We start from the raw sequence: 16633 nt of genomic DNA on the forward strand, positions 1-16633 counted from the left end.
TACTGTAAAATGAGGGAACTGACCAGCATGACCCTGGAGGCATCTGGAATATGTGGACTTGGTCCCCTTCAGCCCTGCCACTTGGAAAGGCAGGTCCAGGCCTGTGGTCTAGTCATCAGATTAGAGATCCCTTCCCCACCCCCCAGCTGAGCCAAGCAGCAGGGGGATGGGACATCAGCCTTCCCTAGGCCAGGCATCAGCAGGACTTAAGACTCATGTGGGGGGGTCTTGGCTTTCTCTACAGACTTCGACGATAGCATGTTTGTAAAGACTTCAACCCCTGAGGAGTGGATCGTGCAGGGAGATTACTATGCCAAGCATCAGTGTTGGAAGGTGAGTCTGAAAGGGCTGGAGAGACAGAACTTGGGGAGGGCGCAGGGCAGGGGCTAGGGGTATGTGGGGGCCTGGTGGCCTGAGGCTGGATGTGCTTGCTCTACTGTGAGCTAGGAACCCCTTGTTCCCCCTCACACTGATTCAGTCATTCACGGTAATCATTATAAGTGTTTGAAACTGAATTTGAACTCTGGTCCTCCTGACCCCAAGACTGGTGCTCTATGACCCTTAACGATTTACCAGGCCCTTACCTATTCCCTTGCTCTGTATGTTCATTCACCCTTCCTCTCTCCCTCACTTCCCTTCTCCCTTCCTCTCCTCCCCTTCTCCCTTCCTCCCTCCCTCCCTCCCTCCTTCCTTCCTTCCTCCCTCCCTCCCTTCCTCCCTCCCTCCTTCCTTCCTCCCTTCCTTCTTTCCTTCCTCCCTCCATCTTTCCTTCCTTCCTGTCTGGCAGTGCCATGGCTTGGCTTGAAGAACATACCCAGCCTGAGGGCTGGCACTGGACTCTGGGTTACCTGGGCAGGACAGGTCACTTCCTCAACCTTAGGTTCTCCATGGGGAATTTAGATCAGGAAGGGAAGGGACTAAGAATTGATAGAATTCCAGCCCCTGAGCTGAGTCCTTTAGAAACCTCCCTCCATTTTACAGTGGAAGAGACTGAGGCAAAGAGGTGAAAGTGACTTGCCCAGGGTCCCCCAGCTAGTGAGTGTCTGAGGCTGAATTTCAACTTCAGACCTGGCCCTGTAATGGCCCTGTGTGACCAATTGCCTCAGCCCCTAAAGTCGGGCCTTGACATTTCTCTGCATGCAGTAGTATAGGAACCTTTGGTGATGGAATTTTGACTTCAGGACCCCAAAGACAATGTGACCCCATGAACCTCTGGGCCCATCACTATGACAAGGCTGTTGAAGGAGGAACCAGGGCCTTGTCAAACTTGGGGGTGAGAACAAGTGTTCTGGAGTCAGCTGGACTCCTTTGGCTGCCCTCCCTCCTTAAAAGGGCACAAGTCATAGACCTGAGCCTGGAGAGCACCCTATAAGGTTAGCCACCTCCAACCCTGAGGGTAGGGGGAGGAAGACCAGGCTTGGACTGGGGACACCTTCCTCTTCACTCATGAGCTCTGTGTCTGTCCCCAGGTGGCAGCCAAGTGTTATCAGAAGGGAGCTGCCTTCGACAAGGAGAAGCTGGCCCTGGCCCATGATGCCGTCCTCAATGTTAAATCCAAGAAAGTCAGCCCCAAGTGAGGAAGTGGACTGGTGGGTGGGGACTGGGGCACAGGTGTCAAGAGCACCTGCTCACCTCTCCCCTTTCTCCTGTCCCCCCTCCCAGGGAGAAACAGATGGAGTATTTGGAACTAGCCAAGACCTATCTGGAATGTGGGGAACCCAAGCTCTCCTTGAAATGCTTGGGCTATGCCAGAGAATTCCAACTTTCCGGCCTTCTTTGTGAGAAGCTTGGAAAGGTATGCAGGGGAGGGGACAGCGAGAGAGGGGGAGAAGTGGGGAGTCTAACAGGATCCTAAGGGGAGGCTGGGCAAAGACCTGGAGGCCAGAGTCCTAGGACAGGGCGGGGGGGAGACCCATTTTGTAGTGGGCCCTGGAACACTAAGAGTGGGTGATGCGGGGTCATAGTGGGGGGAGACCTGAAATGAGTCTTCTAGCAGCTAAGGCCACACCCAGGCCTGAGGAGGGGACACCTTGCCAATGGGGATCCCATAGTCTTGGGGCACAGTTCTGCCCCACAGTCACAGGAAGGCAGGGTACAGGGCCAGTCTCCATCAGTTCCATGGGGGGTGCCATTCTCCCCTTCTGGGCATATCACTCAAAAGTTTGCAGTTAGGAGTGGGGTTTTTCCTCTCCCTTCTTTCCTCCCTCCCAGCCCCACTCACTCCCTGCCTTCCTCCACCCCAGATCAAGGATGCCGCCTACTTCTACAAGAGAAGCCAGTGCTACAAGGACGCCTTCCGATGTTTCGAGCAGATTCAGGAGTTTGATCTTGCCCTCAAGATGTACTGCCAGGAGGGGCTTTTTGAGGAGGCTGCTCAGGCTGTGGAGAAGTAGGTGCTGTTGTTTGTGGTCCCCTCCCCTATGAGTGTCCTTTCTCAGCTGGGAGTGGGGCTGGGGGGGGGTATTGTGAAAGACTGGCTGCCTTGGAGTCTTGGCATCCCTGACCAGGTCCTCTCATTACTCAGAGGAGCAAGCCAAGCTCTCATCCAGGAGCCCTGGGACTGTCATGGGCCTTAGACCAGGGAGCCTGCCTCGACTTGGCCTGCCTGCGGAGGCCCTGTCAGGTTCTCCCTGCAGAGCGAGGAGCTTCTTTGCTTCTGGCTGTTGGGAGGCAGGGTTCCCGCTCGGCCCTTTGCATGTGCCTGCTCTGCTTGGGGTCGCTGTCTTGGATAGACACCCATGCCCGCCGTTCTCACATGATATGCTCCTGCCTGTATCCAACAGTGATCACCGTGGGGCAGTCAGGAGTGGGCTGGGTGGGTTTGCGCTGTCACCTGAATACTAAACTCAATGAAAAGAGAGCTGTGCTCTCTGACCCCTGATCCAGCTGGGGAAGAATTCTTAGCCCACAAGGGTGAGAGATGGCCACAAAGAGGCCGGGATTCTGAGTGCATGGGCAAAGTCAGTGCAGCTAGGATGAGAAGGAAAGCAGTGGACAGGGGAAAAAGACCCTTGGTCGGGATCTGATATTGATATCCAAGTTGAACAGAGAACTGACCCTCACACAAACCAAGAGCCATTCCCCAATGGATTGGTGGTCAAGGAGATGACTGGGTTTCAAGGGAAGAATTCCCACTGTTAGCAGCCACATGGAAGACTGCGCCTCACCTGTCAGAATAAGAAGAGAGTAATCAAGGGACCCACCCAAATTGGCACAAGTGGCCCCTGGTGGAAGACTCTGGAAAGGTCTAGATGTTCTTGAATGCAATCAGGAATTGTGCTCAGACTGTCACCTAGAGACCCCCCTGCCAGGCCCCTGCTCCAAGGGATCATTGGCCTATATACTGCCATAAGCAGCAGCAGCTCACAGGAGATGCCCATTGATTGGGGAATGGCTCATCCTGCACGCATGGGTGGCCCATGCATGTCATGGCAACATGAATGAGAAGAAGGTGGAGCGGCATGGGAAGACTTCGGTCACCCGATTGATGCATGCTTGTGGGAGCAGAGCCGGTGATCGCCAAAATGTAAATGGAGAGACTCCTAGAGCCCACTGAGAAAAGTGGGGGAAGGAAGCACATCTCTCTTCCTTCTTGGTAGAGGTCAGGGGCAGGGCGCTGCGGGTGAGAAGAGCTGCAGCACAGGCAGACATGGTTGATGTGTTGGTTGGTGTCACTGAACTGCTTTCTCTCTCTCTTTTCATTCTTTGTTATAAGGGATAGTTCCTGGGGAGCCGGGAGAGGAGGGGGTAGAGGCAGAACGTGTTGATAAAGTTTAAACCCAAAGGACCCGCTCATTTCCAGGAACCTGCTCTGCCTGAGTAGGAGCTCTCTTGGTCCCTGCCCCCTCCCTGTGGGTGGTCCTTGGGGTGCCTTCGCTAGTGAGTGAGGCTACCCCAGAGCTGGCCACAAGCACAGTGATGCGCCTGTTCTAAGACCCTGAATAAAAAGTCAGAGCGGGCCAGCCGCGGCCGCCGACCAGCCGCGGGCCGACAGTGCTGTGCTTGCTCTCTGACCAGATCCTCGATCCCCTGTCTCTCTCGGAGCTTCGCTGCCCCGGCTCCATATGGTGCTGAGCCAAGGGCCGCGCCGGCTTTGGAGTAGGAAGACTGGGGGTCTCCTTCCACCTCTGCCACCACTCGCTAGCTGTGTTGGCCGTGGGTAAGTCAGCTCTCTCTCTTTCTCTCTCTCTCTCTTCTCTCAGCCTCTCTCTTCCTCCTCTGTCCAGTGGGACTGAGGCATCCATCTGTCTGCAGGGCCTGTCCTCAGGGGGTCAAATGTTGCATGCGTCTGTGTGGGGCATGGCTCCAGCCCTGGAGCTCTCTGCCATCCTCCCAAGGGGAATGGGCCCTTGGTGCTGGCCAGAGCAGACTGGGGACCCCAGAAGGAGGGCTTGGAATAGACCGACTCAGAAGTTGGGGGCTCTGGGCCATGGTTCCCTGCTTTCCTCTTCATGCCCTTTGGCTTGCAACACTTTTCCTGGTCCCTGGGAAGCAACAGGCAAATTATTACCTCCCCTTTTTCTTGAGTGGGAGGAGACCCCAGGATCATCGAGGCTCTCACGAGGGAAAGGACTTGCTAAGGTCCTCCTTCCCTTGTTTGAACACAGATCCTTGCATATAGAGGGGTCAGCCTCACTTGGGCTCTCTTTGGGCAGGTGAATGGGCCCAGTACCTTCCCAGGGAATGGGGGAGAGGCCATTGATCTTCCCAGAGCAGGGACTGAATTCTGCCCTGGGGAGGCAGATGACCTTGTCTCTCTTATCCTTGGGTCTAGGAAAGATGCTGGTTATAGTTAGGGGGGAGTCTTTGGTCTGGGCCTTGGTGGGGGGTTAGACTGAGTTGAGGCAATGAATGAAAACTGTCTATTCTCCAGGATCTCCTCTCCAGGAGCTCCTAGATGGCACAACTAGTTCTGGTTTGGTCTAGTCTGGGCTGTCACTTCTCTGGTAGTTTGTGACTGGGCATGGCAGGGTGGTGGCCTGGCTATCTTGAGCAGGCAGCCTGGGGTGGTTTTGACTGGAAAAGGGGTGAGGGAGACTGAGTTCAGAGCATGGAGTAAACTCAAGCCTGTGGGGGACCAACTTTGACTGCTCATTAACACCAAAAGAGCAGACCTTTAGTGGGAGGAAAAAAGGTTGAGCTTCAGAAGGGGAGAGAGGGAAGTGACTTTCTGGTGAACCCCCCTCTCCTGTGCTAAGCCATCTTGGCATGGTTAATCAGCAGTCACTGTACGGAGGATCCTGATGGGAGAGATGGTGTAGCAGTGCACCTCAGGACCCTGTCCCCCAAGGTGGAGGAGGAAGCCAGTGTGACCTGGGGGTAGCCCAGGTTGGAGTCCAGCCTTGGACTTAGCAGGGTACTAGCGACTCTGGGCAAGTCATTTCTATGTGGACCTGCTTCCTCATGTGGAAAAAGCGCCATTGTCCAAGACATCCTACACATCCTACAGGTTCCAATGAAACCTTGTACAGAAAGCAGCATTTTCTGAGCTGGGGGTGAGCAAGTCTGGTCCCTGCACTGGGCCCTGAGTGGCCAATGTACATGACAATGCTCAGCAGGACTGTGGGTCCTCTCATGCAGGCTGGGCCCCAGGTGGGGGTAGGGACAAAGATGGACTCTTCTGAGGGCTAGGAGAAGCAGTATGGTTCCTGGAGCACCGGCTTGGCCCCCCCCACCCCACCCCAACTCGTCTCTTGACCTGCCTGAGCGGTTCCCAGCAAGTGGACTATCTGCGTTTGGTGTCTGTCCCAGATCCTGGGAGCCTCTGGGGATGAGGTCAGACTAGATTACCTGTCCTTAGTAAATGGATTTTTGTGTCTCTTGATCCCTCTGTCTGAGTAGGACCCCCACCCTGTCTTTTCTTTCCTCAGCCTGGGAACATCCAGGGGGCTGGGCCAGATGTCAAGGCCACTTGTACTTAATAAATGGCTCCCTATGTCTCTTGGTCCTCACATCCATCTGTCTACAGGTTGAGAGTGTCCAGGGGACTGGGCCAGACTCCAGGGCCACCTGTTCTTATTAAACGACTCTGTGTCTCTTGGTCCTCCTGTCCCCTTCCTGGGAGCATCCAGGGGACTGGGCTGGACCTATTCCTTTGTAAATGACTCTGTATGTCTTGGTCCTCCTGTCCAACCATCTTCAGTCTGGGAGCATTCGAGGGCCGGACCTGTCCTTAGTAAACGGCTCTCTGTGTCTCTTGGCCTTGCAGGTTCGAGGAGATGCTGAGGGCCAAGATGCTGCCCATGTCTAAATTGTCCTATTCCGCCAGCCAGTTCTACCTGGAGGCTGCTGCCAAGTACCTGAGCCTCAACAAGACCAAGGAGATGATGAGCGTCCTATCTAAGCTCGACACCGAGGACCAGTTGGTCTTCCTCAAGTCGCGCAAGTGCCTGGCAGAGGCAGCCGCCCTGCTGAAGGGTGAGGGCCGACGGGAGGAGGCGGCCCTGCTCATGAAGCAGCACGGCTTCCTGCTAGAGGCCTCGCGGCTCACAAAGGACAAGGACTTCCAGGCCTCCTGCCTGCTGGAGGCCGCACGCCTCAAAATGGCCTGGGGCTCTGATGGGGAGGATACCAAGGTCATTCTGAAGGAGGCACTGGCACTCTGCCACCAGACGGGACAGCGTGCTGGCATCGCTGAGGCTTACTTCCTGCAGGGCATCCTGCTCAAGGACTTCCTGCGGCTCAAGGTGGCCTTCTACAAATTTATCCACCTCAACCAGCCTGCAGGCGCAGTTGAAGCGCTCTACGAGGCCATGCGGCGCTGCCGGCCAGGCCCTGACAAGCTGCTGGCACTGGCACCTGGTGCCCTGGAGCTGCTGCTGCATGTGGTGCGTGCCCTCAAACGGGTGACCAACAATGCTGAGCGGGAGATGGTTAAGTCGTGTTTCGAGTTCTTCGGCATCTCGCAGGTGGATGTGCAGCTCTGCCAGGTGTCCCAGAGTGAGCCTGGGCCCGTGCTGAAGATCATCTTTGAGCTGAACCCAAACCTGCGAGAGAAGAAGCCCAAGGAGAGTCTGCTGGTGGCGGTGGACAGTGTCAAACTGGCCCTGACCAAGCACCTGCTGGCACGGCTTTGCGAGATCTCACGTGGCCTACTGGCCATGAGCTACCCTGCTGTCTGCCTGCGCTTTATGGCTGGCCTGAGTTGCAAGGACCCCACCTGTGAGGACTTCCACCGGCCCCTGCGGCGCTGTGAAGCCTGGACCATGGTGCAGTCCCACATACACCTGGTGGCCCTCAATGGGCTGCTGCTGGAGGCCAAGCGTGTTTTTCCCAAGATGCTGGCGCCAGAACTGGAAGAGATAGACTACCTGCTGACTACTGACGCTTACAGCCTCTGCAAGGCCCTCTTGGCCATTGTCTTTCCGCGGCACTTCCACCAGCGCATCCTGTCTGAGAACCTGCTGTCCTGCCGAGAAATGTTCCGTCCCAGCTACAGCTCCTTAAAGGCCTACCGCAGTGTGCTCAAGGAGTACGTGCACTTCCGCTTCCGGCAGGAGCAGGTGCGCAACCAGCGTGAATCCACAGACCTGTGGCTGGGGGCCATGCAGGCACTGGTGCTGGCCTCCAGCTACCCTGAAGAGTTTGAGCGGCTGCTACACCAGGTGGAGGATGACTATGGTCGTGAGCTGCATGAGGCAGAGTCACTGGAGGCTGAGTCCAAGGACTGGATGAGGGCCAAGGTGCCGGAGGGCCGCTGGGGCATGCTGCTGCCCCACAAGGACACCGAGAGTGCTGAGAAGACGCACCTGTGCTTCGTGCGGCTGCTGCAGAGCTCACTAGAGCACTTCTACCTGCACCGCAACCCTGAAGACTGCAAGCGCCTCTTCTTCCGCTTCATGAATGTGCTGGTACGGCGCTGCAAGGAGCCATTGTTGCCCACCATAGGCCACACGCTGGCACTGCTGGAATTCCAGTTTGTGCACTGCGGGGCCGTACTAGTACGCCTTTGGAAGGGTGCCGCTCTCCGCCTTCCACGCAGCTACATTTCCCTTATCCACTTCTGGGACTATCTGTTTGGCAAGAGGGACGAGGGTAAGGAGCTGGGCAATGTCTTCACCATCATTCAGGACTACAAGCCCAAGGACACTGGCCACGCCATCCGCGACTTTCGCTTTCACCTGGCCTACCTGGCCCGTGTGCTCTGTGGCTGTGAGAATGGCAACTTCAACGTGCTGCTGGATGCCTTTAGAGATGTGGGTCACGTGGCCTCAGGTGAGGCTGAGCGTGCCATCGTGCTCTGCCTGGTCATGCTCATCAACATCGGTGCGGTTGTGCGTCCCTGCTGCAAGCCTATACTTTGCCACTACTTCCCTGAGATTGAGGCCCGCCTCAAACACCTGAGTGTGGAGTTCCCCTCTGAGGTGCCTGAGCGGCTGCTCAGGGTAATAGACCGTGTAATGGCTGCCACTGATGTCAAGGCTGTGGCCGAGGCCCTGCAGGACCTGCTCTATGAGCGTGATGAGGAGTTCCTGCTGGACTGCTACTGGCACTGGGACCCAGGTCATGGCAAGGGTCCTGTGGTTCGTGGCCTCTACTTCGAGGAAATCAACCTCCATCAGCTGGTCTGCTTGCACCCTGCCGAGGCCTTTGTGGTTGAGCTGGAGGCTGAGTTCGACTGTGATGAGTCCACAGAGGACAGGGAAGATGTGCTGGCCTCCATCCTCTTCCAGAAACGGCGCAAGGCACTGCAGAAACTCTCCACCCGCCGCAAGCTGCGTAGGGTCTGCCTTGTGGTTTCTCTCTGCATCCAGTGGCGACGGAGGGCCTGTGCCAAGATGGAGCCTTCCTGGGAAGATCCTCATGAGCTGGGCGTTGGCAACTTTAAGAGAGCTGACATCGACCGGACGCAGTGTGACCTGTGTGGTGTCAAGTTTACCCAGGGCCCTGAGAACGACTTCAGCCTGAGGGAGGCCTTGGAGGGTGAGGCTTCGGATGCTGTCATGTCTGTGGAAGCTGAACCGGAAGACAAGGATGTCCTGGAGGGGAGCCCAGACTTCAAGGTCAGTGAGTCCTATGAGGAGCATGTCTGCCTTGAGGCCCACCAGAAGAAGCATGCGGCCTACCAGCGCTACCTGGAGTTCTTCAGCACTAGGGTAGACCCGGCCATTGGAGAGGGCAAGCTGGTGGTGAGGAACATTGAGCAGAGCTCCTGGACTGAGAGCCACTTGGGCTCCCATGAGCACAGCCGGATCCTGCAGAGGAAGATCCTGGAGAACATCAAGAGGGTCTCTGACGCTGTGGAGGACGTCTACAGGAGAAAGGCCTGGGCTGACGGTAAGGCAGGCGCCCTTCTCCAGAGCTCACCTCCAGCGCCCTGGGGAGATGCTCGGGGGGCTGGGCAGAGGGATCTGGGAATGGGGTGAGATCTTGTCTGGAGAGGCCAAGATGGTAGTGGGAAGATGGCAGCCTCTGGAGGAGTGTGCCCAATGGCCTATGAGATGTAATCGACTGGAGCCCAGGACAGCTGAATCTGGGGGACTTCACCTCAGGTGGCACATTCCCTCAGATGCTAAAGTGGAGCTGAAGTCTCGCTAAGCGTACAGCATGTGAGTATGAGCAGTGTGAAGGAAAAGGCGCACCCCTCCCCCACCCCATCCTTAGCCAGATGGCACCCTTCCCTTGTAGGCCGCCAGTCAGCCCGCCGTTGGCTCCATGCTTCTCGATGGGGGCCTTCCTGAGCCTCGGGAGCCATCCAGGAGCCTAGATTCAAGGGGACACGCTTTCATTGACCTGAGTCCCAACTCATTCGTTAGCCGTTAGAAACTTTCCTTCCTAGTAATGATGACCTTTTTTCTTCCATCTCTCAAACCTGTGATTTTCTTTATGACCTGATCGAGATTAGAGTGACTGTATATTCAGCGACAGTTAGATTTAGATCATTAATCACAGTGGTCTGATAGCAAGGACTGTCCTGGCCGACGCCCCAGCTCTGGTGATCTCCACGGCTCGCTTTAGTTGGGAGACCAAGGCCACCGGTGTTCTACTTCTCTCAAGAGTGCAAGTCAGGTCTCTTCTGAAAGGTCCTCCTCACTGAAGGAGGGAAGGCCAGCAGACAAGAGGATTTCCACCTCCCCTGCCACACTCTCTTCTGGGCCACAGCCGGTGGCACTTTCTTCGACTGCTCTCAAGTCCCCACTTTTCCTAGTCTCTCTCTCTCTCTCTCACATAGCAACAAAGCCAACGGGTACCCCAGCTCCCTCCTTCCAAGCCTCTAAGATGACTGCCTTGGTTGCGGCTCCTCTCCTGGCTCCTCCAGGGACAGGGCACTAGTCTTAGTTGAGAGCTTGGAGGGTCCCAGGAGGCGGGCTGCTTGCTCATGGTCCTCCCACCCTGGGCAAGTCCGTGGAACTGAAGAGGGAGCCTTGGAAGCCTGGCTTCGGGAGATCTCTTAGACTTTATGCTCCAGTCCGCAGGTTGCTCGCTCATCCTCAGAGCCTCTGGCCGGAGGTGGGCACAGCCCGCCCTGGCTTCCTGAAGGGGAGCAGGCCTGGGACTGTGCCAGTGGGGTTGCGTGGGGGAAGCCCTGTCACCCTCCTCGCTTCTGCCCATGTGCTTAAAGTCAACCCTACTTTTGTTTCTGTAGCTGAGGAGACGATGACTAGGCTGGTTAACATTTTGACCCCTTCTGTCAGTGATGCCCGGGAGTGGCTGGTGAAAACAGAGGACCGATTGAAGGAGGAAGGTAAGGATGCCTGTACATCGGCGCTGGTGACTTTCAGGTGAGGGGAGCCAAGGGCCAGCGCCAGAATGGAGACACCGGATGGACGCCAGTGACCCTCCATCCCCGGTCAGCTTGCTTTGTGGTCGGTCGTTTTGTTGGCCTGTTTCTCAGCCAGTTTGATTCACAGGGAGATGATGATGTTTCTGGGCTGTTTCAGACAGACTTTGATCAAGGAGAGACTGGGAGGTCCCAGGGTCCCAGAAGTTCTTGGGATAGCTTGGGTCAGGAGAAGGCTCTTGATGTGTGTGTGCAAGGATGCAGTGGTGAGAAGGGAGCTGCTGAGCCTTGGAGAGACTGGGTGCGCCGGGGGCTAGTCCTGGGGCAATCAGAGAGGGGCAGAGAGGTGAGCCAGATGTCTGGAAGGCAGCAGCAGATATGAGAGGTCTGTCCTCAGCTGCTGAGGTAAGGCTGGCAGGACTGAGAGCCCTGTGGTCTGTGAGGAGGTGGCTAGTCATGAGGCGGCAGAGAGCCCCCTCTCCCGGCAGCACTGGGAAGAGGCATCTGGATGCCAGCCACCAGGAGGTCAGGTGAATTCCAGGTGTGGGATGTGCCTGTGGGGCGAGGCCCGCTTGGTTGTCCATCGTGCTTTAGGTCCTTCCTTGGATGGTTCCTGGCTCTGTGGCCCCCTCCACAGTCTGTGGGGTCCAGGGGCTTGTGAGGGCCTTTGGAGTACAGGTTGGTTAGGCCCAGTGTCAGGAAGCCAAGGGTGAGCTCTCTCTACCCTAGATGCAGACAGAGTGGGTGCTGCATCTTTGCTTTTGAGTGGCACAAGCCTGGTGGTGAATGGAAGGGGGCTCAGACCCCTGGCACCATTAGGGCAGAGTGGGTGCTGGACTGTCCTGGCAGAGGGAGCTTCATCCCCTGGGAATTGTAGAACCCCAGGAGCGGCCCCCACTTGGGGAGGGCCTCCGTGGGCTGTCACCTAGCTGGCATTGACTCAGGTTGTTAGAGCCTTGGTATGGCAGCTTCTTTGTCCAAGTTTCTGCTCCTGGGTGCCCACTGGCCACATGGAGAGTCATGGGAGGTCTTTGAGGGAGAAGGTCTTTGAGGGTCTGAGAGCTAGAAGGCCTTGGTCCCTTGGGGTTCTCCCCACCCGCTATCTCCCACTCCCCGGCGCCCACCCTGCACTTGGTACCTTCTTGAGTCTGACATTGCCTTGACCCTGACTGTCTCCTGGACCCTGCCCTGCCCTTGGTTTCCTCATAAGTAATGAGGGGCTGGACCCGGTGACCTGAAGGAGCCATCTTGGCTCTGAAGTGACACCCTTAAGTGGGAACCTGTGTTTTTCAGTGTAAACTGAAGTTCGGTCTATGGGGGAGATGAGATAAGAACCAGGGTCTCTCAGCTACAGGCCCCCGCCTTCTAGGCATCACCACCTGGTGATAGTGCCCATTATGCCTGGTGTTTGTTGGATTTGGGGTTCCACAAGAATTGATTTTATTTCAGGCAGACTGTACTTCTGGCACAACCAGGGGGTCTGCAGCGGAGGGAAAGACTGAGGGCAGAGGTCAGGGCCGTCTACCCAAGATAGCTTGGGACCTGCCACCTGAGGACTTAGGGGGAGGAGGGGGAGGGGAGATAGGAGGGGAGGGGGAGGAGGGGGAAGCTGAGCTTCCTCTCCTGGGCCTCTGGGGTCCCAGAGGATAGGCTCTGGCAATAATGAAACCGTGTTCTCCTCAGGCCCTCAGAATGGGGGTGGGGGTCTTGGTGTTTGTCTTGGACACAGTCCAGTGGCACCAACTCCTCTCCACAGCCAGCCACACCTCCCAGACTGTTGGCTGCCTCAGGTCCCAGCTGGGTCCTGGCTGGGTCTCGGCTGGGTCCTGTTGTCCTCACCTCTTCAGACCAGGCAGCTTTGAAGGGAAGGTGTCTGTGACAGGGAAGGCAGGGCTTCTTCATAGAAGTTTTGGATCTGCCTTCCCCCTCCCAGAAAGTGCCTCCTCCTCATGGAGCCTACTATTTAATTACATAAATAGTCTATTTTCAAAGGCATAAAAAGAAAAGGGGAAACTCAACCCAACTCATGAATATGCTGCAAAGTCTGAAAATACACAAAGATGTTGGTCTTGGTTTTTGTGCATCGTTGTTTCCTTCGATGGAGGCTGACATGGCCGGCACTGTGTCTATCGCCTCTTGGGCTCTGCCGCCTTCCTTCCGCATCGGGTCCTAGAGACCTCCCCAGGATTCTCTGTATCTATCTCAGCTTCATCTCTTAGAGTCTCAGACTCTTCCACACTTCACCTGCTTTGTTCACAAAAACTACTACGATCAGTCTTCTAGTGCCTGCTGTGACTTTCTTTTGGCCAATGGTTTTAGTTGTGGAGTCTCTGGTTCAAGACTTTGGACAGAATTCCCCATGGCCTTCCAAAATGGTGGCACCATTTTGCAGCTTCTCCTTTCTCCCCTCCCCCTCCCAACACTGACTCTTAACTGGATCTGTGAATTTGGTTTTTAGTCTTTTCCTCTGTAATCCTCTTATTTTGCGGCATTTTGAGGAAGGGTCCCTGACTTCTTCAGATGGTAGGCCACAGAGTCTGTGGCACAGGTAAGGTTGAGGACCTCTGCCTGAGCCTCTCAACGCACACAGAACCTTCCCCTCTTTCTCTCCCTGGGACCTTGTCTCTATTGGGGGAGTCCCGGATTTGTCCAGATTTTTATAGCCCTGTATCCCAGAGCGTCCCATGTGTCCAGCTCACACAAGGTGGTTGACAAAGGCTGCTGATTGATGAGGTTCCCCCCCCCAACCCCACCTTCACCTCGAGTCTCCTTGGTGGTCCTGGGCCTGGTATCCTGGGGCCTCTTGGCAGTTCTGCTGTCATGGACTCCTCGGGGGTCTTCCTCTTTTCAGAATAGTTTGGGTTTTTTGTTTGTTTTGCTTTTGGGAGGCAATGGGGTTCATTGACTTTCCCATGGTCACCTGGCTAGTAAGTCCCAAGGGTCTGAGACTGGATTTGAACTCATGTCCTTCCAACTGAGGGCTAGTGCTCGATCCATTGAGCAGGATGCAGAGGCCAGACATGAAGCCAGTGGTGGGCACATCTTCTCCAACTCCTGGCCCTGAGGGTAGGATGCTGAGCCCCACCCCCACCATGGTTCAGAGAAGGAGGGTGAGGGTCGGGGCCCCCGGGGCCTCACGCAGTCATACCTTTGGGGCAGGTGGTCTCTAGGCTGAGCTCAAAGATTTGGGGGCATGTGGAGTTTCCCCATAAAGTGGAAAGGGATTGTCCTTCAGGCCTGTGATCTGTCCAGGCCCTGCCCTGCTTGACGATTCCTCCAAGGGCTCAGTATCTTCTCTCTTTATTGAGGATTCTGGCCTCTCTCTGGGCAGGAAAAGGAGTCCTAAATTGTACCTGATGAAGCCCTGCCTGGGTCCCCAAGTGGTCTGGTGTGTGTCTCACTCGGATCCCCTCTGAGAGGTGCCCCAACCTCCCCTGTGGTGAAGCTGCCATCATGCCAGGGGCATCCTGAGTGGTGTTCTGTGGCTAGGTAACACCCCAAGAACACATCCAGCATCTCCACCTGCTTCACTTTGGGGTCTGCCGGCTGTGAATTCTGTCCTGACCCTCTAACTGGCAACTGGCATCCCCTCCCTCTGTTATCACCAGGATGTATAAACTGTTGGTGCCAATGGTCTCCTATTTTTCCTGCTGCCTTTTGTTTTCCCATCACTTTGTCAAGTCTGACAGAGAGAGCTGAGAAAGAAGGCAAGGGCTCCAGATTCCAGCCCCCTGCCGAGGGGCTGAATGCCTGAGCCCCTGTCCACTCTCCTGCCATCTCCCATCTCTGTCTGGGGGGCCATTATCCAGGGCACTGGGAGGCTCAGCTGAGCCCATGGAAGGGGGTCTCTTAGAATTAGTTCTCTTGTTCCCTCTATTCACATCCTTGTAACTCAGGCTTGTTTTAGAGAGTCATTCAAGGGCTTATTCCGTGGTCATCATCGTCATCGTTATGAGGGTGACCATGCATGACCCCTGGGGGCCTTAGGGGACCTCTGGATGAATGATAGAGATGTCAGGAAGATGTGGGGCCAAACCCCAGGTTCCTAACCAGGGCAGAGATACCTAGGGACCCACTTGGAACCAGAATTCTCTACCCTCAACGTGTATGATTGTGTGTCTGTGCTCATGCATGTGAGGTGAGAAGGAGTATGCCTGGGCACCTGAGGGGCCCTGGGGGAGTCAGGGACTCCTGTGCCTGCTGCTGGTCCAGCCAGCTGAGGGGGCTACCTACTTGGCTGGCCAAAGGGGCTACCTGCCCAGCCCACTTCGATAACAAACGTCTGTCTGTCTTTTCCCTAGGCATTGTTCAGGAAAATGAGTATGAGAATGATGTGGAAGACTTCGGGGAGCTGCGGCCCAAGAGGTTCTCCAAAAAGCGCGGCTGGCGCCGGAGATACTGAGGCCAGCGTCCTGGCGTGCTTGCTTCCCTGCCCGGCCAGGAGCCGGGTGTACATAGTGTCCAGAGGCCTCTGCCAGGCCTCTGCTTTTTGCCTGTTGCTCTGTTGCTCTCTTGTTCTTGGGGCCCCACATGCCTTCAGCATTGAGGAAGCTCCTGCAGCTGAGGCCTCACTGACCAGAGGACCCTGAAGATGGCACCTGGCCTCGCGGCCCAGCCCCTTGGAGCAGCCACCGGCGCCACCCTCTCCTCCCTGTGTTGGCAGCACAGTGGACATGACTTGTAAATAGGAGGCGCCACATGCCCGATGTGAGCTGCTCTGGTTGGCACAGGGATGCTCTGTGGGTGGGGGGAGGAGCTGTGCCCCTGCCCCCCCCAGCCATCTCCCTCTCTGGCCTGGGACCAGGCTGCATGGAGCCTGTGGGGAGGGGGCTGGGGCCGGCTGATCCCTCTTAGTTAGGCAGCCCTCTCTGGGAACAAAACCTGCCTTTCCTTGGTCTTGGCAGCCGGCCTCAATTTCCCAAGCCGGTCGAGACCCGCCTACCTCAGAATCCGGTCAGGAATGTCCTTCTCCAGCGTCCCGTGGAGCCCTGTTCTCTGTCCCTTCCCCGGGGGAGGCCCCGTGCCTCACGGCTCAGCCTGCCTTATGGCGGTGCTCACCCCTAGTACTAATGAAGGTGAGCCCTGCGCCCCCTGGCGCAGCTCCTCCCTGGTGTTTTTTCCCCACTGGCTGCCTGGCAGATCCACTCTGCTCTCTCCAGGCCTACCTGTCCGTCCGTCCGTCTGTCTGTCCGGTGCAGGCTTGGATGAGGAATGTGGCCCGCCCTTCGCTGAGCAGACTGCCGGGGAGAGGAAGCCCCCAGGCCCCAGTGGGGAGCGGCCTACGAGCCCCCCGGCCTGCTTCGAGTGCCTGAAGGGAGGGGAAGCCGTGAGCATCCTCCCCGGTGTCGCCATCGCGTCCAGTTGCGCTCTCCCGCTTTGTCCTTCGCTGCCGCCTGGGCCCCTTGGCTCGGCCCTGCTCCCAGTGAGGCCGGCGCTGGCCCTTCCGTTTCCTGCAGCTGCCACTTTCCGTTCCTCTGTTTTGTTCAGACGTTTTTATAGCTCTCACTTGCCAAAAACCAAACCAAACACAAATATTGTTGTCTATCAAGTTTTTATAAACGCACTTGGTTTCTCTTACGCTGTTCTGTTCTGCTTATTGACTGACTCCCCAGCTTGTGCTGGGGTGGGGGGAGCCCTCAGCCTCCTACCTTTAGGTGGCAGTCCCCTGCCTAGTTGGGAGTAGCTGGCCACCCAGAGAGGCCTAGGCCCCTCCGGGCACTGGCTCCACCATTGCCTCAGCCCACCCCCCTCTGCACAGGCAGATTTACACATACATGTGTATAGATGTCACGCTTCTCGTGCCTGTGCACCCAGCACACAGACTGGTGTACTTTGATTGCGTGTCTGTCTGTACCGAACATAAAGTCTCTTGCAGCTTCAGAAATGTGCCCGGCTCACAAAAGCCGTGTGTGG

General features: G+C 56.5%; 1 protein-coding gene across 7 annotated transcripts in view; it reads left to right on the top strand.

The window, feature by feature from the left end:
• TRANK1 (tetratricopeptide repeat and ankyrin repeat containing 1) overlaps positions 1-16329 on the top strand; it is a 58749-nt gene extending 42420 nt beyond the window's left edge. For 3 of the 7 annotated variants that reach the window (XM_074199307.1, XM_074199310.1, XM_074199308.1), the window contains 7 exons: positions 245-333; positions 1470-1573; positions 1663-1795; positions 2244-2389; positions 6209-9276; positions 10586-10684; positions 15022-16328. In XM_074199307.1, the coding sequence (XP_074055408.1) occupies positions 245-333; positions 1470-1573; positions 1663-1795; positions 2244-2389; positions 6209-9276; positions 10586-10684; positions 15022-15122 (3740 nt within the window). In that variant the 3' untranslated portion in view covers positions 15123-16328. Of the gene's footprint in view, positions 1-244; positions 334-1469; positions 1574-1662; positions 1796-2243; positions 2390-6208; positions 9277-10585; positions 10685-15021 lie in introns of all 7 variants that reach the window. The other 4 variants (XM_074199312.1, XM_074199311.1, XM_074199309.1 and 1 more) reach the window with 3 other exon arrangements.
• The last annotated feature ends 304 nt before the right edge of the window (positions 16330-16633 follow it).

Source organism: Macrotis lagotis, chromosome 8 (genome assembly GCF_037893015.1).
Source record: "Macrotis lagotis isolate mMagLag1 chromosome 8, bilby.v1.9.chrom.fasta, whole genome shotgun sequence".
NCBI classification, from domain to species: Eukaryota; Metazoa; Chordata; class Mammalia; order Peramelemorphia; family Peramelidae; genus Macrotis; species Macrotis lagotis.